The sequence below is a fragment of the Asterias rubens genome, chromosome 13 (assembly GCF_902459465.1).
Source record: "Asterias rubens chromosome 13, eAstRub1.3, whole genome shotgun sequence".
Classification (NCBI taxonomy): domain Eukaryota; kingdom Metazoa; phylum Echinodermata; class Asteroidea; order Forcipulatida; family Asteriidae; genus Asterias; species Asterias rubens.
In genome coordinates, this window is record NC_047074.1 from 4,218,393 (window position 1) to 4,239,962 (window position 21,570).

Consider the following 21,570-nt stretch of genomic DNA (forward strand, 5'->3'; position numbering starts at 1 on the left):
AAGGTTGTTACGTCATAATCGGTTGACCCCGTGACCGCCAATGAATAACACACCGGCTACGTAACCAAAAGTACACACACACACATACTACATACGACCGGCATATTTCTCAACTTCAAGTTATAAATAAAGTAGTCAAACGGTACATTTTTACCACCAAAATGCTCCGAACTTCAAAATTAATTCCTTTGTTCTGTAAGGGTGTGAGTGGGTCTCTGCGATCTTCGGCAGTCAGGTAATATGATAAGATTTTAAGCAGAGATTTATTTGGATTTTGTAGCCAGTCCCGTTCGTCATGTTCGTGAGCATGAGCGCATTGGATGGGCGATAATTAAAAGGGTTTCTAATAAAATTACGTGTGTAGTTGGTAATCTAGGCATAGAGCAAGTCATAAGTCATGAATAAGGACACAGAGCATGCAAGGACTTTTTAGGCCAAGGCTATATGCACGATTAATCATGGGTTAAGCAAGACTTTAAATAAGAGAAATTATAAAATATGGCATTAGCTAAACTTGGATTCTATTGATTGAGTGAGCGCATCTGAAGTTCTCGCATGTTCGTTGTGACTGAATTGTTGTACATTGTCAACTCAGTCAGTACAGTCAATAAATGGCTTTCTTTTTTTGTTTATCACGATTCAGAACCGCAGTGCGTTGTTGGAAGAAATTTGGGGCGGTTTCTATGCAGTTTCTGCAACTCGCGCACGCAACGCCTATACCTTTGTGTGGGTTCAACAGCGCCCTCTCTTGATATTGTGCTATTGCGATAAACCTTATGGTTAAGCAAGACTTTATTTAAATAAGAGAAATTATAAAATATGCTAAACTTAAGTTCGATTCAGTGAGCGCATCTGGGCCAGGGGCCAATTTAAAATTATATACAGAGCTGCTTTAGCAAAAAAATTGGCTTAAGCACAAAAATAGCTTGCTTACCTCCATGATTTTTCACATGTAACTGGCCAAAATTTCATGCCATATACATTGCTTGTGACTGGTATTTACAAGTAGCTGTTGTTTACTTAGCATAACAATTGAGTGGAGTCTTGGCCGGTCTGCTTTTACTAGGCAAGGATTTTTTTGCTTAAGCAAAATTTTGTGCTTAAGCAGCTCCATGAAATTGGGACCTGAAGTTCTGGCCCGTTTGTTGACTGAATTGTTGTACATTCTCAACTCAGTCAGTACAGTCACTGAGTCAGTTCAGTAGGAAGAGTCTTTTATTTTAAGTTTTACTTGTCTTACCATTTAAACTTCTTCTGTAACTTTAACCTAGACAACAACGACAGCATCTTTAGGTCGATGACACTGACAGAAAATGCACTGTGACTCATCATTAGTGCTGGGCGAATAGTGAAATTTTGATATTCGGATACCGCTGGCCAACTATCCGAAATTAACCGGATATTCGAATAATTCGCCCAGGCCTACTCATCATGCATGGTTTCACAGATGCCGTTCAAATATTTAAATATTTAAAATAAAAAATAAATATCCTGTTAAAACTTAACTCAACAAAGAGGTATTCAGTTATTCAGTTATTCCTGAACTTTTAATAAACATAAAAAGATTGCAATAAAAAAAAATTGCTGAGAGTTGACAGCAAAGAATATTTCGAACAAGTTTTTTTATTATTTTTTGTTCATTTGGAATTCATCGCATAAGACAATTGCTTCATTTGGAATTAATAGCATAAAAGTATTTTACAAAAATATATCAATTTTGATATATAAATAAAAACAGTTGCTGGCTATAGAGCTATATACAGGGTTTTACGGTGGAGCAATAAACTAGATTACTGCTCCATGGTTTCACATTACAATTGGATTGGAGTCACTGCAGACATTTCCACAATGGCTTCACTAGGACACCGTACTCCCCAGTCATGTTGCACTCCTGACAATAGGGTTAAATTGTGTGTGAGAGTTGCAATGTCATCCAGTTCTAATAAATGTTTGCATACTTCCAAGAAACCAAAGGATGGCCGAGGTTTCTCAAAAAAGGAAGGAGGAGGGGCTTTTTATTTTTCATTTCAAGATGGCTGCCATTCGATTTAAAATGTCAAATATCCATTGTTTTTTCTACTGCTCAAAAACACTATACATATGTGAAACATTTTGGACAAGACATTCAGACAATACATTCAGATTGTTGTAGCTGAGATCATTCAAAAATAATCCTTTTTTTTCATTAAAAAAAAATATAATAAAAAGGAGGCGGTCTTTAAAGTTTCTTTTTTTACTCGGCCTAACAGAATTAGGACCTTGTTTGAGAAACGACCCATTAAAACTGGTTACAGACTGGTCACAAACCTACACCAAACCTACACAACACGTATCTATCTGTCCATACTTTGGGAACATGCACTCAGTTTAAAGTTGGCCTAAGTTTTTGCCTAAATTTCAGAACAATATTTTTTTGCACTTTCTTTAGACAGATGAATTCAATGTGGGTGGGCTACTTTTATGAGACTAAACACTAGTGTAAAAGTGTTTAATCATTTTGCATAGAAAAGACGTGAACCATAAATATACTCTTGTTTGTTTTTGAACATTTTATCTTTACATGTATTATCTTAACAATTGCATAGATCATTGATAACGTCACAATATTCCTCTATTTTTAGCCAAACAAAAAACATTTACAGGTTAATATTGGTCAAAGATCAATCTATTAATAACATGCATAATGAGCATGATAAACCATACATGTTTTGTGCAAGCAAAGTTGAGTTCTCGATTTCTGTAGATCCACAGCATCAAGAGTAGTGCGATATTAACCTTTATAGACCCATTGCACAAAGCGCAGCGCACTTGCATGCGCCCCGTCTGCCATTTCGGGTTTCAAAACATGCTCAAAAGGATGGTTCAATGTACACGTGTTGACGCACCTCCGAACAATGCATGTCTACCATTTCTGCATTTTTGGGGGAGTCCATTCCTTTTGTGCACGTTTTGACACACAAAACGACAGACAAGCGACACGCGCGTATGTGCCCTGGGCATCATTGTGCAAGGGGCCTATTGCACGGCCAATATGAAACCCATTTTTCCATTTTCTACATTTTTTATTTGAAATCAACTCCTTTAGAGTGCAGGATTTATATACATGTTAATTTATTTGAGAGAATTGTATCATCATAATGTTGTCTTTTCCTGACAGGAAATTCTTCCTACAAGGATTCGGGTACTTTTTCAAAATGTCCCCAGATTTACATTAAACTTACAGGGTTTGAAGAGAATGATAGTGGAAAGCTTCCCTTCAAATATTACTAACTAAGGTTGTGTAGTTTTTGAGAAATGAGTAAAACACGTCACAAAATCATTTTCGTCTCATGAGACCAAAATGATTTTAGCATGTAAAATCCCCTTAACCAGTTATGATATTATACCAAAACCACAGCATAACTAGTTCAATACGTTTTTACATGCTAAAATTGAGACGAAAATTATTACTTTTACTCATTTCTCAAAAACTACAGCACCTCAGTAAGTAAAATTTCAAGGGAAGCTTTCTACTATCATAATCTTCAAACTGTGTAAGTTTAATGTAAATCTGTGGACATTGTGTTTTTTGTTAGGAAAAAGTACATATATAGCCTTTAAGTGTGATTTCTGATTTTGGGGTCTTTAAAAAAAAAAAATTAGAAAAAAATTATTAAATAGCTTGAGAGGTCTTTTAACAGACTACATGTATATATGAGTGCATGCTTGTCAGACTTTGTAGTAGATAAAATGTTCATACATTTTTCGAAGAACCAAATATCATGTGTGCCTTTTGTCATTTTTGCTCTTTGAATACAACTCTTTTAATTGTTTTACCGTAATTCATTTTGCAGACCCAGTGCGATAACATGGAGTCTACACCAACATCGGTGGAAAGCCAGTATGGCCGAACCAAAGCAAGAAACAACATCACAGAAATCCAAAAGTGTGGTTACGGTAAGTGTCTTTGTGAAAACTATTCATGAGAAGCTACAATGTGTGTAGTTTTGCAGTGTAGAATCTTCTGTGGAATTAGCCCAAACCAGGACCCAATTTCATACCGCTGTAATGGTAAGCAAATTTGCGTGCTTACTGTAGCAGAAAAATTTGCTTAAGCCTTAGCGTATTTCACAGGTTAGCAGAAAAATTGGGCGGCCATATTGCGTGTTTACCGTGGATTTGCATTGTGACGTCATTTATTTTTGTGCGGTAAGCACCGGAAGGTTAGCATGGCTTTTCGTGTGCTTACGGTAAGCAGTGCTATGAAATGGAAATCGCACAGTAAGCACAAAATCGGGCGCTAAGCAGCGCGTTGAAATTGGGCCCAGGTCTTGAACTTTCCTCTTGAAGGGGCACGGCAGTTTTCATTTGGTAAGGATGACTTTATCAGGGAAATTGTAGGAATTTGCAAATGGAGCTTTTATTTTACCAGACGCTCCACGCATATCACCCCCGTCTTAAAGTCCCTCCACTGGCTTCCCATCATCGATCGCATCGCCTTCAAGATCCTCATTCTCGTTTTCCAGTCACTTCAAGGAAATTCACCGGACTACATGACAGACATCATCAGTCGACATCTACCGTCACGTAGCCTTCGTTCAAGCAGCGCCTTGCATATCACTGTCCCCCGCACCAGTCACTCTTGGGGAGATCGGTCCTTTTCACATGCTGCTCCCAAACTCTGGAACAATCTACCCCTTGAAATTCGTCAGTCTTCTTCATTGACTTTATTTAAATCCTGCTTAAAAACCCACCTGTTTTCTTCACGTTTTTGTGATTAATTTGTTGTTCTTTTCATTTCTTTCTTTTCTTTTTGTTAGTGCGCCATGAGCGTCAGTCATGGCGGATACCGGCGCCTTATAAATTTTCATTATTATTATAAACCAATCAATAAATGGCACCACAGCAGAAACACATTGCTGTTTTTGCCTTGGGTTAATTCAAGGCCTGCCTAAACTCCTTGGCATCTTTTTTGACCAGGGCCCAATTTCATAGCGCTGCTTAGCAGCCGATTTTGTGCTCTTTAGCGGTCTCGAAATCAAATTCGTGGAAAACTGCTTCTTTCTCGAAAACTACATCACTTCAGAGGGAGCCGTTTCTCACAGTGTTTTATACTATCAACCTCTCCCTATAACTCGTTACCAAGCAAGGTTTTAGGCTAATAATTATTTTTTAGTAATTACCAATAGTGTCCACTGCCTTTAAGGCGATGGGACTTTGTAATTCAAATAATTTCCTGTGTGGTTTATTACTTGATACTATTATTTGGTATTATTAATTTTTCATTTGTTTTATCATCCCAGGAGTCTCATTCCTTCGGCATGGGTCTGTTTAAAGGAGAAGTCAACCTCCAAGAAGTCTTTCCATTCCCAGAAGGTAGGTTGTCAATGAAGATCTTTGGCTCCTACTTCTATAACAACTTATTGTTGAGAATTGCAAACTGCTTACCAACCAAAAGGAGCTATGGTATAAATGTAAAAACATAGTTAATGGCCTGGCGTTTCGACCCTAGCAGAGGCTGATTATTTGTTGTTGTAGCCTTTGAGAAAGACTCTGCTAGGGTCGAAACATAGGGCCGTTAACTATTTTTTGAAGAAATGATTGTTCAATTTGTGTACATTTTTGAGAAGTGCGGTTACAATGCTTTGATGCACTGATGCATGTTTTATTTTATTAATTTTTTCCCCATAGTGCTAAACAGCGAGCAGCTCGAGGAGACACAGATGTATGTTGAACCAACTCATAAATTCTTCCAGGTAAATAGTTTTCTTCTTTTTGTTTGTTCTCATGCTTAATATAAATCCGGAATTAAATACTCATCTGTTCTCTTCTCGCCCATAAACTGTCCATTTTGTTGCACTCTTAAGCAGCGGATTGTATCGTTGGAAAATTCGCTTTAGAAGTCTTACTGATTGTTAATACAATTATTATATAATTATTGTGATTTGTATTGTTGTAGGAGGTGAATGATGCAGGAAAAAATGATTCGTTGGAGAAGGTTGAAGATCACACCATGCAGGGACTGAGAGAGATGGGAGCTTTTGGTCTACAGGTCCCTCAAGATCACAGTGGACTTGGTCTGACAAACACACAGGTATACATTGAGTTTTCCCGTGCTTGAATGGACATGTTTATCTTCAAGAACAAAATCTTTTGGGGCATCTTGGTTCTCACTTATTAGTGTATCCATGGCATTGCCTTTGTTTATCTTCAAAGTTCAGGAGTACCAAACAGCTTAAAATTTGCGATCTTCACATAAATCCCTTCTGACTCCCCCAGTTATCAAAACCAAATTGTTTGGGTCTCGCTCTATCCAAAATGCAGCAGTTCAGTAATAAAACAGTCTTCCAGAGGTTGTTCAAAAACAGGCTGATACATCAGAACAATTGGAAAAACTTATCTGTTTACTTTGAACAACTGCTGATTTTCCCTTCACAGCGCTTAGGGACCTCATGGTGATATGCGCAATATGAAAATGGTTTATTACAAGTATTATTATTTAATAAGACTCTACCAATAGGGACAAATTACCCCAAAACAATTGGAAATTCCTTCGTATGTCTTGTGTTTCTAACTTTGATCAATTGTTCCAATCTTTCTTTTTTAGTATGCCAGAATGGTAGAGGTCGTCGGTGAATACGACCTTGCTGTCGGTATTGTTCTCGGTGCCCACCAATCCATCGGCTTCAAGGGAATCCTACTGTTTGGCAACCCTGAACAGAAGAAGAAATACCTGCCGAGTCTCGCACAGGGTGAGCAGATGGCTGCGTTCTGTCTGACGGAGCCGGCTAGCGGGTCCGATGCGGCATCTATCAGAACGAGGGCTGTGCTTAGCGACGACGGGAAACACTTCATCTTGAACGGAAGCAAACTATGGTGAGTAAACAGGTCAAAGGTCTTATGAATCTCGCAAACACAGAAATACTGAGACCCATTTTACCCAAAATTATGTCATCAGGTGTTGACAAATTTGCACTGGAAGGTGGCAAATTACACCCCGTCCTGTCTAAGAGATTGCTTTATCCAACAGACTTCCCCCCTCTCTTTTTTTCAGGATCAGCAATGGTGGATTTGCCGAAGTTTTCACAGTCTTTGCACAGACCCCAGTCACAAACGCAGATGGCGTCACAACAGACAAGATCACAGCGTTTATTGTGGAGCGTGGATTTGGTGGAGTTTCCAGGTAAGATTTGTTTATTTTTGACAAATAAGTATTTAGGGTGGTTCGGAAAAACAAACGTTGGTTTAAACTCGATCAGTATGCTCTGATCGTCTTCTGCTTTCTCCAGAAGATGATCAGAGCATACTGATTGAAACGTCAAGTTGAAACCAACGGTTCTTTTCAGAACCAGCCAACTCATTTTAGAGATAGTTATTACACAGTGTTACTGCAAACCTTTCAATATCGTATTTCCACCATGCAAAATTTCAAATCCTACTTAAATAAGTATTTGACAATTAGGTGACTGTAAGATAATGTATACCTTCGGTTCGTGGAACCATTCAACTGTTTTAATTCGATGTTATTATAGATGTATGCAATAAAACTATCTTGTAAAAAAAACATTTCAAAACGCGGTAGCCTTTTTTATTCAACGAAAATCCGGAACATCTATGTCCACGAAGGAAGAGTATCCATACTTGAATTACATAATCTGAAAGGCGTAACTAACAGAAGCGTTTCTTAGATTCAAATTGGCGAGGATTAAAACTGACATGTTTTTTTTTTTTTCACAGTCGTTCATGTTTATTTGTTTCTGTTCCCAATTTTAATTTATTTTATTTCTCAATTTTTACTTCAATATTCTTTCCTAAGATGTTTTCTATTTTAGTTGTTAACTTTGTACATACAAATTATTTTATATAGTCTATTGAATATTTTTAATTTGTGTATTATCCTTTCCTGTAATTGGCGGCTCGTCCGCTGTTGGTTTGGTCAATAAATATATATATAAAACATAATTTCAAAGTGAAATGATTTTCAAAATGCCTTATGCTATCGAAAGATACTGCAGTTCTAACCAAGTGGTTTTCATTGCCATTCATTTATCTGTTGCAGTGGTCCCCCTGAGAAGAAGATGGGCATCAAGGCGTCCAACACTGCAGAGGTTTACTTTGAAGACGTTAAGATCCCCGTTGAGAACATCCTGGGAGGTAAGGTTCTTCCAGTCAACCTTGAAAAGGCCAGGCAACCTTTTGTGAGAAACGAGCACTTTTAATGAAGGGTTGAACAACCCAGAGTTATTTAAATTTACCCAGTCAGTTTCACCAAGTGGTTTGTTACTTGATATCTACCTGTTTTGAAAGGAGCGAGGATGCGTGGTCTTCTGGTTAATCTATATTTTTTGTATACAAAATTAGTGTATTTTCTATAGTTTTTGTATATATTTATATTTGGTATGGTATTTGATGTGCAATTTTTATGTCGTTTTTGTCCTTGTGCCCTTTTGTGCCTTTGCTATTTTTATTGTCTGGATCGCCTTTAGATAGTGATTATATTCGCTTTTTGGTTATCCACAGGCTTGTTCTCTGTGTAGTCTTATTTTTTATTGCCTATTCTTTGGTTGCTCTGTTTGCCTGGAAATAAATAAATAAATAAATAAATAAATCTGAAGTAAAAATTTGAATCCCCCTAAGGTGATCCGTCTGCTGTTGCTTGTATCATGAACTTGAGTGTGATCCCTGGCTATGTGATAGTTAAAGGTTTTTAACTGACTGGCACCCCTGAGTAAAGATATTGACCAAATAGGGAGAGCGCCACCAATAGGGCTAGATAGCTCAGTTGGTAGAGCCCCGGCATGTTAAGCCGGGGGTCGCAGGTTCAAGTCCTGCTTTGGTTAAATTTTCTTTGATAAACCTCAAATTATTTAAAATTTACCCAGTCAGTTTCTCTTTTGGTCTATTACTTGATAGTGATGAAAACACAACTGACTTTTTCAAACGTATTCAACTCAAAAAGTCGGCCTTGGTGAAAACTGGATGAGGTTTTTTAAGCTGAAGATGTAAAAGAGTATTGCCCTTAAACTGATGAGAGAGGTTCAATGTTTCTCTTATTTTTATTCATTTGATATTTTTCACAGAGCTTGGGGGAGGTTTCAAGGTGGCTATGAAGATCTTGAATAACGGTCGCTTCGGGATGGCTGCTGCATTGTCTGGAACCATGAAGGGGCTCATCAAGAAAGCAGTAAGTAACCTTCAGCTTTCACTTCAAATCATAAAGAAATCTGTGGCTTTGATCTTCCAGTCCTGAAACGGAAGTTTACAGCTGATAAAAACCACCCCTCAGACTGCTGATGCTGCAGCTTTGTTGTTGCAGAGCTTCAGTTAATTCCTTACTCATTCAGATTTAATTTTGTAAAAGATTTAGTTCCTTGCTTTGCCTTGCGTAGGCCGTGTTCATTAAGTTTTGGATGTAGCCCTCTTCCAGTGCACACAATGTCCCTCTTTATTGTGCTTGTTTTATCCATATTGTACCCAGTTAAGATGTAGTGTCGTTTCACAACCTCTCTTTCTGTCTGCTTCGTTTCCTCTTCCCTGTTCTTGGTTGTCAATCTAAAACTCTCTTCCAGTGCTCACAATGTCCCTCTTTGTTGTGCTTGTTTGATCCATATTGTACCCAGTTAAGATGTAATGTCGTTTCACAACCTCTCTTTCTGTCTGCTCCGTTTCCTTTTCCCTGTTCTTGGTTGTCAATCTAAAACTCTCTTCCAGTGCTCACACTTTCCCTCTTTATTGTGCTTGTTTTATCCATATTGTACCCAGTTAAGATGTAGTGTCGTTTCACAACCTCTCTTTCTGTCTGCTTCGTTTCCTTTTCCCTGTTCTTGGTTGTCAATCTAAAACTCTTCTGGTCCATCTGTTTTCATTTACACATGCCACAGGTCCAGCCCATCTCTACTGTGCCTCCCTGATGTTTACGACTATGTCCACTACTCCCATGTTTTCTTACATATAATAATCACTGGCTCTTATTCTTGCCTATTCAGGTGGACCACGCCGCTAATCGGACCCAATTTGGAGCTAAGTTGGATACCTTTGGTGTGATCCAAGAGAAGCTTGCCCGTATGGCTGTCAAGCAGTATGTCACTGAGTCAATGGCTTATATGATCTGCGCTAACATGGACGCCGGATCTACAGAGTTCCAGATTGAAGCAGCTATCGGCAAAATCTTTGCTTCTGTGAGTATTACATGTAATGTACCTTGAAGTTTAACTTTAGGCTGTGATTGGTCTTGGGGGGGAAATATCATTGCGAATATCAAGGAAAACTCATATTTTGTTTTAAATAAGGAAGCAAAAAAGTTGTTTGCAGCTGCTGCTGATTAGGCCTGGGCGACTCGTGAAATTATTGACTCGACTAGTCACGTCTCTAGTAGTTGTGATTTTTGACACTAGCCATGCTTAATTTTTAATTCCCAAGATGCATTGCGGAATATTGTTTGCCGCAGGCGCAATCGAGTAAAGTTCACGCTAAATGGATTGAAGGAGTGTGTCACTGATGTCTGATTGTGTTTCTTAAGTAAGTTATGTTGTCGTGAATAGTCGTGAGCGACACAAATGGTTCACCAAGCAGGAAGTCCCGACTATTTTTGTAAAAGTCGTGGCGGTACGATTAACCGATTGGTTGAAAATCAATAGTTGCGACTTTGCAATAGTCGAACTAGTCCCCCAGGCTTACTGCTGATGCAAAAACAGAAGTTACTGGCGTTTTATCAAAATAAAAGTTGGCATGTGCGGTCGAGTGCAGCGGACTCAAGTTCTTAGGGCTGATCATCGAAGTGTGGGTTCTATAGACCTTTTCGCAAATACCATTGCGCAAGCGCAGACTGTTGAATGAGGTGCATGTTGGGATAGATATGGATCAAATTTGGACACCAGCTAGACCACAATGCACCTAATTCCAAGCTTTAGGCGCGCGCCCCAGTATTTGCGAAAAGGTCTATTCCCGGTTTTGATACTGAATATTATTTTCCTTTTTGGTCCTTTCTAGGAGGCAGCTTGGGAGATTGCTGATGAAGCCATCCAAGTCTGTGGTGGTATGGGATACATGAAGGTAGACATATCTAGCTGCTCTTGTCCTTTGAACTCTAACCCCTGACCTTTGACCTTTGACAATGATTTCATGTTAGATAAAGGCTGAAGATATTTCCTCAATATTTGTGATGCAATCAAGCTTTATGAGTCGTTTGTCGGAAATGTCATTAGGGAGAACAAGACGAAAACAGGCCAAAACAAGCCAACATGGGTGACACTTTCAAAAAAATTTGTTTTTGTAAATTTAGATGCCAAAACATATTGTTTTATATTGGCAACTTTCTTCCTGATAATACAAAAAAAAAACCAGGGGTTAAAAATAGCATTGGAAGAAATGTGCCGACGATGGTCAATAAACAACTCAACTTTAAAGACACTGGACACTATTGGTAATTGTCAAAGACCAGTCTTCTCACTTGGTGTATCTCAACATATGCATAAAATAACAAACCTGTGAAAATTTGAGGTCAAAAGTTGCGAGATAAAAATGAAAGAAAAAACACTGCCTTTAAACTCCTTCTACTGAGGTTCATTCTCTCTCATCTCTTGGTGTTGCTACTTTTACCACTTTTGAGCCAAAGGTGGCACCAACCTGTGGTTTTAACAGTTTTAAAGCATAGATTATGCACTTTTCAAATGTATACAAAAATAACTAATTACCTGGGACGACAAACGACTTATTTTGCTTGATCGCATTTGCATAAATGATAAAACTGCCATTAACGAGTGGGAGAAACCCTGTATCTGTGTTATACAGACCATGTGAACTTTGTTTACAATAGATTCTATGAGTATTCTGGGCAGGCAAAATACTGCACAGGTCATATGGGAAAGTTGACATTTTGTGTCATAATTTCCACATCAATCCAAGAAGTATGAAAGTAAAAGGTGGACAAGATTGAGATGTGCCCCCTTTCATCATATTAAAAGTTGATAAGAATTAGACGGTGCCATCTCCATAAAATATAAGATTTTATGATTTCTTCCATTGAGCTGTGTACAAATCCTGCCTGCAGGAAGTCCAGACTCTGTGGCTTCTTTTTTAAGCATGTAATGTCACAGGTCACATTGTCTATAGAATAGTTACTTCATGACCAAGCAGATTGTGACCTTACAATCTCAATTCCTTTATGTTTTCCACCATGTAAATGTCAAAGATAATTGGGCAAAAAGCGAACGTGATCGTCAGAAAATTGTGTCGTTTCTTGGTGATGTCACTACTTAAAGGCTTATTTCATGGTCACGTATGACGTCTGCACATTTGTACCTGACGTGAGAAATTGTAGCTTCACGTATGCTTAAAACGTGAGGTTTTTACAACATTTTTTGACGTTCATGTCTGTGCTCGTGTAACGTGCAGCTACGTAAACCTCCTTTATACCATGGTTTCTATTTGTGTTTTAACTGAATGCACATCTGATTTTGTTGCTTTTGTAGGATTCTGGTTTGGAGAGAGTAATGAGGGATCTTAGAATCTTCCGTATCTTTGAAGGAACCAACGACATTCTCCGCCTCTTTGTCTCCCTCACTGGACTCATGGTATGAGCTTGAATTTTTTCAAATGTTTTTTTTTATGTTAAAGACACTGGACACTTTTGGTAATTGTCAAAGACCAGTCTTTTCACTTGGTGTATCTCAACATATACATAAAATAACCAACCTGTGAAAATGTCAGCTCAATTAGTCGTCCAAGTTGCGAGATAATAATGAAAGAAAAAAACACCCTTGTCACACGAAGTTGTGTGCTTTCAGATGCTTGATTTCGAGTCCTCAAATTCTAAATCTGAGGTGACGAAATCAAATTCGTGGAAAATAACTTCTTTCTCGTAAACTATTACTTCAGAGTGAGCCATTTCCTCACATGTTTTATACTATCAACAGCTCTCCATTACTCGTTGCCAAATTAGGTTTTATGCTCATAATTGTTTTGAGTAATTACCAATAGTGTCCACTGCCTTTAGGCGAAATCTGAGATGACAGGTCTGCATTTGCATACACTGGAAACTGTTGCAAAAGTCCTTGCTCATGTCTCTTTATAAGTAGGATTTTAATTTGTGCACGGCTTGAGTATAACTAGGTGAGGTTAGCGGTACAGCGTTGTGAAAATCTCTTTTGAGTAGTGTTGGTTCTAAAAAGAACCGTTGAGTTATCAACCATTGGTTAAGAGATAAACACATGGTGCTACCACAAACCTCACCTAATAAGTCTCTTGCTAGTCGCATCATTTCTAAAGGTTTGCCTGTGGTTTGATTACAGAATGCAGGCCAGCGTCTCAAGGAGCTCCAGAAAGCTCTGAAGAGCCCCGCCATGAACCTGGGCATCATCATGGAGGAGGCCAACAAGAGAGCCAAGAGGATGGTCGGCATCAACTCCGGACCATCCCTCGGGGAGCACTGCCACCCCGATCTCCAGACCTCAGCCAGCCAGGCCTCTAAGGCTATCAGTGACTTCTCAGTCAGTGTGGAGGAGATGCTGATGCAACATGGCAAGAACGTGGTGAATAAGCAATTGCATCTATGGAGGATGGCTGACGCTGCGATTGATATCTACGCTATGGTGGCAACTCTCTCAAGGTATGTCATGATAATAATGCAGTCTGCAGTTTATAGACTTTACCTTGTGTAATCATCTTTTTTTCGGCATAGACTTTTGTGGCCGCCTCATCCTCAAGGTGTTATGGAGGCGCATTCCTAGAGTTGCCATCATGACCTGTTCTCTGTTAGTCCTGGGGTGCGTTCCACTCGCGCAAACGACTCGCAACTGTTCGCGCAAACATTTTTTTTTTTTTGGAACGATTGGTGCGTATACGCGATGTCAATATGGCGGCGCCCTGAAATGAAGATGGCACGCACCATACGTAGTTTTTTAAAACTTTGTTTTTGCTGCAAATAGAACTGTTTTTGACATCATTACATCAACTAATTAACTTTGTCAATCCAAATCTGCATTATCATCCACCGAAAATACAATGTAATTATGTTTGTGACAAAGAAATAATACCGTATGCTTGTCCGCCATTTTAAAAACAACTCGCCAACACCTCAGAAGTATGTTTGCCTAAAGTTGCCAACGTTCGCCAACGGTGGCGGCGAACAACTCGTTCCACTTGAAATTGTTGGCAAACGTGCGCACCTGTTGGCAACGTTTGCGCGAGTGGAACGCACCCCTGCTAGCAGCTTAGGGCAACCTTTTCTGTCAGGCACTTAACCAAAACTGTTTCGAACAAAGTTTGGAAGGTTGTGCTCTCTGCTCTACCAGTCAGGCTCCTATTGGATGATACCCTGTCCTACATCCTTACGGACTGTGAAGGGGGCACCCCAGTTTCAGCCCTAGCAGTGTACTCTGTCCTTTGCTGCCGGCTACTTTTGTCCAAAAAAAATTCCCTCAGCTCCCAATTTTTCCAAAGCTTAAGTACTGTCAACGAATGGAAAACTTGTTTTAAAACAATATAAACATTTCTACCGTACAATTCAGTTTCCATTCCTGTTCGACGCTGTACTCTATTTACATGCAATGCCATCCAACTGGAACAATTTTCATGTGTCCAGCAACCCTTCTCAAGTGACATGGAAAACATAAAAATACCTGAATGAAATCGAAATCTATGGCAGGTTCAGGAGTCAAAATAACCAAAAATGATTTCCTTCTCAGAGCTTCGCGATCCCTGAAGAACGAAGTCCCGTCCGCCGACCACGAGAAGACGATGTGCGAATTCTTCTGCAACGACGCCGCACAGCGCGTTGAAGACAACCTGAAAGCCCTCAAGAACAAACAGACCAAAGAGAACTTTGAAGCTGTCCCTAAGATATCTCAGGCTATGGTGCAGTCGGGAGGCCTCCTGGCCGATCATCCTCTTGGATTTTAAATTAAAATCATGCCAGCCGTTCCAGTCTACATTCAAATCTAAACTTTCCTGGCGACAGTAAACTACAAACTAAAGAGGTTTGTGTCTCAATAATTAGCAATAATAGCAAATAGGAAACTTATACTCGATTCAGACAGGCGCTCTTGCGTCAAGCCAAACCAAATTATTTAATTAGAAACCTGGAGAGTTTGACATCTGAAACAGTTAGGAACGAATGAACAATCTATTTGGTTCGACGGCACTCTAGAGTGCCTGGCTGAACGGACTTTTATCTCATTTGAAAGAGACAAAAATTCCTTTTTTTTTTCAACTAACCCTGACTAAGCTGAACTCAAATTTTCATCGTCGATTCAAAGCCTTTACTTTGTTAAGTACTTTGAAACAAATTATCAAGAGACTGGAATGGCCACTCAAATAAAACAAATCTATAAATATTTTGGTTATTTATCTATTGTGTACAAAATTTTTTCGTCAATTTTAAAGATAACACAGCGACAGAAAATTTTAGTAAATCTTACATTTGATGAATTAAGGCACCATCAAATTGTTTGTGTACTTCAAATGTTTATCTAGAGACTCATGAAGGGTCATTCAAATAAAACAAATATATAAATTGTGTACAAAATATCTAGGTAAATTTTAAGGATAACACAGGGACAGGACAGAACACATCCAGTAAGTCTTGCAATAAGGCATTATCAAATCTCAATCATTGTTTGTTATAGAATTTCAGGTTGTTAAAATGATAGATGAAGTATTTCATATCTCAGAAAGATGTGTACATATCATTTTTAGCCCTCCCCAAAATTTTGGGAAATTTCACCCTTTCAAAAAAAAGGTTCTGCAAATTGGACCTAAAACTGTGACAAATTATTTGTCTATCTAGTTTTAAAGCACAAATTATTTCTCTGTTGCGATGTGAACACCAATCATGGTATTTGTTATCAGCAATAAATAATGAGGGTTTTTAATAAAAAAAAGTAAGTGTTTTCCCGGTGGAAAAATTGTACAGACTACTAACTTTAAGGATAGACACATTTCATTGTCTAACTGAATCATGTTAATTCTATTGTGTAAATACATTGCGACAATTTTGTCATGATATTGAAGAGGTGATTAGATGTGCGTATTGCAGGTCACAGAAGAAAACTTTCTCAAGTTGGCATCGTCGCCCACAGAACGTGCATCTAAAACTCTCTATCTGTTCATCACATGGTATCGTTTCCATCATAATACCTACCTTGTGTTTAATTATCTCTGAATATGTTAATGAAGTTGTAGGTTTGTATGTATTCAACAGTGATTTAGAAAGGGGAACTATATTTGATAAAAATTCAGGTTTGTAAAATACACCATCATTTGTCTTTTGAGCTCCATTGGTGAAATATGAAGAAACTTTTGGGTGAAGGTTTAAAGAATGTCGTGATTATTCTTTGTGCGTCTGGAATTGCGTTTGTGTGTGTGTGTGTGTGGGTGTTGATCTGTTTAGTAATGGTAATTATATTAGTTAACCCTCCGACTTTGGTACCAATTCATGGCAATGTCACTAACCACTTGAAACCATTGAAGTGCACAGGTTATTAAAGGTGGCGTTCCCTGTGCAAAGCTAAACTGTATGGCTACATGTTTGCTGTGTAGATGCATTTACCGTACGGTACCATATTGCAGGCTGGCTTGCATATTGTCATTAAACAAACAACAGTGTATGGTCAGCAATTAGGAGGGTTGAAAAAACATGCACTTGAACAAAAAAACTGGGAACATGTGTTAGTGACACCAACGCAAAGACCAATGCATGGTCTGCTTTAACCCTCCATAAAACTGGAACTTGTTCAGTACAAAAAAAAATATACAAAGAAATCAGTGTTATCCCAATACATACTCCTAAGGTGTTTTTCGTTGTAACTTGTAGTTTTTTTATTTTGTTTTATTGGATGTAGAAGTAGTACAGGTTTAATCTAAAGACAGTTGTTTCTAACCATGATTGTATGGTTATTATAACATCTAAATGGCAATGCCATTTCAATGCAAATATTGGATTAGATTAAATAATTAGATGTAGTGTAGTGACTTGTGAAATATAAAGACGTGTATTTTTATGGTTTTTGTTTTTTAAATCGGCCCAACTGTTTTAATATTTCCTGTTTCCGTTAACTTGTGTCGTGGTGACACTTAAATCTTGGAGTTGTTTTATTTTCTCATTTAAAAAATAGTATCATTTTCTAATTGGGTTATTAATGTCTACGATCTTTGGATTACGATATTTCAAAGAGTCAAGCAAATTCTGTCATCAGATTCTCCTGAAGTGTTCATGATAAAAACATTAGATGCCTCGTTTGGAAATTATTTTTAATCGTCAAAGAACAGTTTCCACACTCTGTGTGACCAAACATCTACAGTAAATAATAAACCTGTGAAAGTTCAAATTCAATTGGTCTTCGGAGTCATGAGAAAAAGGTAAAACAAAACTTGTTGTTTTCACTTTTGGAGTGGAGCAACATCCTTCCAGGGAAACTTTCCCTCGAAGCAAACCCATCTCTATACCGTGTCAGTTGTGTGTTAAAGGCAGTGGACACTATTGGTAACAACTCAAAATAATTATCAGCATAAAGCCTGGTTTGGTAACGAGTAATGGGGAGAGGTTGATAGTAGAACACATTGTGAGAAACGGCTCCCTCTGAAGTGACGTAGTTTTCGAGAAAGAAGTAATTTTCCACGATTTGATTTCGAGACCTCAAGTTTAGAATTTGAGGTCACGAAATCAAGCATCTGAAAGCACAAAACTTCGTGTGACAAGGGTGTTGTTTTCTTTCATTATCTCGCAACTTCGACGACCAATTGAGCTCAAATTTTCACATTTTTGTTATCTTATGCGTATGATGAGACACACCAAGTAAGAAGACTGGTTTTGACAATTACCAATAGTGTCCATTGTCTTTAATCTGTGAGTATTTATGTTTTCAAGCCTTCCAAGTGAATTTTCGTTAATACAGGGTGATTATACTCGTTGTATTTAATCATTTCAACTTCTGAATATCTTGTTATTTTCTGGAAGATTTTCTTTTGATATGCTGCACTAAAAAGCTACAAAGATCTGTAATATTTATTTTGAAAGGTTGTCTTCATTTTTCAAAACTGTCTTTGTTTACCTTGTAATTAAATTTTAAACAACAAACAGTCACAACTATTATGATAATCTCGTTATATGGCCTCATTTTTTGTCCTAATTTTTTGGTTTATTTAATTTTTTTCTTCAGTTATATGTCTCTGCATATGATGGCATACTTGCACATATCAAATTCTTGACTTGGCTATGTACAAGTCATTATTGGTAACATTTTTACATATAATATTTATCTGTATGCTGTGTAACATACAATGAATTTTACAAGAATGCAATGTATTAAAATAATCTGGTTAAAAATATTTTGTTCATATTTTGGTCAATCCTTCGAGTAATTTTTTTGTTATGGAAATTATGCTGAATATGACATTACATTCATAACTTTTGACCAAAAATAGTGAAGTACATAAATAAGGTTATGTGACAAAACTGAAAACAATCACAAATGAATACCCTTATTTTTTATCAAGTTTTTCTCTCAAATTAAAAATATCAAAAAGGTTAAGCCATGAATTTTTATTATATTTGATCCTAAAATTGAAATAATCACAAGTGGTAAGCTTTGCATTTTTTATCAAATTTTGCTCTAAATTTTGCTCTAAATATTAAAAAACTAAAGCCTTGTACTTCAATAACTTTTTTACCTAAAAACACAAGGGGTTTAGTAATAATTTGGCCAAAATCGGATAAAATCACAAGGGACTAGCGTTTATTTTTTATGATAAAATCATAAGAGGTTATCCAGGCAGTTTTGTCTAAATTGTGATAAAACCACAAGGGGGTAAGCTTTCCAGTTGTATCTAAATTAATTGGCTAAAATCTGATAAAATCACAAGAGGTAAGCCTTGCAGTTGAGTCTTAATTTGGCTAAAATCTGATAAAATCACAAGAGATAAGCCTTGCAGTTTTGTCTAAATTTTGCTGAAGTATGAAGGAAAAAATCACAAGGGGTTAGCCTTGCAGTTTTGTCAAAAAAATTACTGAAATCTGGTAAAAACTACAAAGGGTTAGCCTTGCAGTTTTGTCTAAATTTGGCTTAAATCATCTAAAAAGGGGTTAGCCTTGCAGTTTTGTCTAAATATTTGGCTAAAATCTGATACAAATCACAAGGGGTAAGCCTTGCAGTTTTGTCTAAATTTGGGCTAAAATAAAATAAAATCACAAGGAGTAAGCCTTGCAGTTTTGTCTAAATTTGGCTAAAATCTGATACAAATCACAAGGGGTAAGCCTTGCAGTTTTGTCTAAATTTGGCTAAAATCTGATACAAATCACAAGGGGTAAGCCTTGCAGTTTTGTCTAAATTTGGGCTAAAATCAAATAAAATCACTAGGGGTAAGCCTTGCAGTTTAGTCTTAATTTTGCTAAAATCGGATAAAATCATAATTTGGCTAAAATCGGTTAAAATCATATAAGGGGTAAGCATTGCAGTTTTGTCTAAATTTGGCTAAAATCTGATAAAAATCACTAGGGGTAAGCCTTGCAGTTTTGTCTAAATTTGGCTAAAATCTGATAAAAAACACAAGGGGTAAGCCTCGCAGTTTTGTCTTAATTTGTGCTAAAATCAAATAAAATCACAAGGGGTAAGCCTTGCAGTTTTTTCTAAATTTGGGCTAAAATCAAATAAAATCACAAGGAGTAAGCCTTGCAGTTTTGTCTAAATTTGGCTAAAATCTGATAAAAATCACAAGGGGTAAGCCTTGCAGTTTTGTTAAAATTTTGCTAAAATCTGATACAAATCACAAGGGGTAAGCCTTGCAGTTTTGTCTAAATTTGGCTAAAATCTGATAAAAATCACAAGGGGTAAGCCTTGCAGTTTTGTTTAAGTTTTGCTAAACCTGATACAAATCACAAGGGGTAAGCCTTGCAATTTTGTCTAAATTTGGCTAAAATCTGATAAAAATCACTAGGGGTAAGCCTTGCAGTTTTGTCTAAATTTTGCTAAAATCTGATAAAAATCACAAGGGGTAAGCCTTGCAGTTTTGTCTAAATTTGGCTAAAATCTGATAAAAATCACACGGGGTAAGCCTTGCAGTTTTGTCTAAATTTGGGCTAAAATAAAATAAAATCACAACGGGTAAGCCTTGCAGTTTAGTCTTAATTTTGCTAAAATCTGATAAAATCTTAATTTTGCTAAAATCGGTTAAAATCATATAAGGGGTAAGCATTGCAGTTTAGTCTTAATTTGGTTAAAATCTGATAAAATCACAAGGTGTAAGCCTTGCAGTTTTTTCTAAATTTGGGCTAAAATCAAATAAAATCACAAGGAGTAAGCCTTGCAGTTTTGTCTAAATTTGGCTAAAATCTGATAAAAATCACTAGGGGTAAGCCTTGCAGTTTTGTCTAAATTTGGCTAAAATCTGATAAAAATCACAAGGGGTAAGCCTTGCAGTTTTGTTTAAATTTTGCTAAACCTGATACAAATCACAAGGGGTAAGCCTTGCAATTTTGTCTAAATTTGGCTAAAATCTGATAAAAATCACTAGGGGTAAGCCTTGCAACTTTGTCTAAAATTGACTAAACCCTGATAAAATCACAAGGGGTAAGCCTTGCAGTTTTGTCTAAATTTGTGCTAAAATCAAATAAAATCACAAGGGGTAAGCCTTGCAGTTTTTTCTAAATTTTGCTAAAATCTGATAAAAATCACAAGGGGTAAGCCTTGCAGTTTTGTCTAAATTTGGCTAAAATCTGATAAAAATCACAAGGGGTAAGCCTTGCAGTTTTGTCTAAATTTGGGCTAAAATCAAATAAAATCACAACGGGTAAGCCTTGCAGTTTAGTCTTAATTTTGCTAAAATCTGATAAAATCTTAATTTTGCTAAAATCGGTTAAAATCATATAAGGGGTAAGCATTGCAGTTTAGTCTTAATTTGGTTAAAATCTGATAAAATCACAAGGTGTAAGCCTTGCAACTTTGTCTAAAATTGACTAAAACCTGATAAAATCACAAGGGGTAAGCCTTGCAGTTTTGTCTAAATTTGTGCTAAAATCAAATAAAATCACAAGGGGTAAGCCTTGCAGTTTTTTCTAAATTTGGGCTAAAATCAAATAAAATCACAAGGAGTAAGCCTTGCAGTTTTGTCTAAATTTGGCTAAAATCTGATAAAAATCACAAGGGGTAAGCCTTGCAGTTTTGTTTAAATTTTGCTAAAATCTGATACAAATCACAAGGGGTAAGCCTTGCAGTTTTGTCTAAATTTTGCTAAAATCTGATAAAAATCACAAGGGGTAAGCCTTGCAGTTTTGTCTAAATTTGGCTAAAATCTGATAAAAATCACAAGGGGTAAGCCTTGCAGTTTTGTCTAAATTTGGCTAAAATCTGATAAAAATCACACGGGGTAAGCCTTGCAGTTTTGTCTAAATTTTGCTAAAATCTGATAAAAATCACAAGGGGTAAGCCTTGCAGTTTTGTCTAAATTTGGCTAAAATCTGATAAAAATCACAAGGGGTAAGCCTTGCAGTTTTGTCTAAATTTGGGCTAAAATCAAATAAAATCACAACGGGTAAGCCTTGCAGTTTAGTCTTAATTTTGCTAAAATCTGATAAAATCTTAATTTTGCTAAAATCGGTTA

At 37.1% G+C, this 21,570-nt stretch overlaps 1 protein-coding gene and 1 non-coding gene across 2 annotated transcripts; both read left to right on the forward strand.

The window, feature by feature from the left end:
• The first annotated feature begins 161 nt into the window (after positions 1-161).
• Positions 162-17,507, forward strand: LOC117298488 (very long-chain specific acyl-CoA dehydrogenase, mitochondrial-like). Its single transcript, XM_033781767.1, has 14 exons — positions 162-235; positions 3,834-3,936; positions 5,283-5,355; positions 5,671-5,735; positions 5,939-6,073; positions 6,587-6,855; positions 7,034-7,162; positions 8,039-8,133; positions 9,060-9,163; positions 9,966-10,157; positions 10,969-11,031; positions 12,450-12,551; positions 13,269-13,585; positions 14,664-17,507. Exons 1-14 carry the CDS (start codon positions 162-164, stop codon positions 14,875-14,877), a joined length of 1,935 nt encoding a protein of 644 aa, XP_033637658.1. The 3' UTR covers positions 14,878-17,507.
• Positions 8,747-8,819, forward strand: Trnan-guu. Its single transcript has one exon. It is a non-coding gene; the product is annotated as a tRNA-Asn (tRNA).
• Positions 17,508-21,570: the final 4,063 nt, after the last annotated feature.

What these genes read in the sequence shown, in the direction of transcription:
- LOC117298488 (XM_033781767.1), top strand. Translation starts at nt 162, where the DNA reads ATGCTCCGAACTTCAAAATTAATTCCTTTGTTCTGTAAGGGTGTGAGT. An exon ending in CAACTCATAAATTCTTCCAG is followed by an intron (nt 5,736 to 5,938) that starts GTAAATAGTTTT and finishes GTATTGTTGTAG; the next exon opens with GAGGTGAATGATGCAGGAAA. An exon ending in CGTTGAGAACATCCTGGGAG is followed by an intron (nt 8,134 to 9,059) that starts GTAAGGTTCTTC and finishes TATTTTTCACAG; the next exon opens with AGCTTGGGGGAGGTTTCAAG.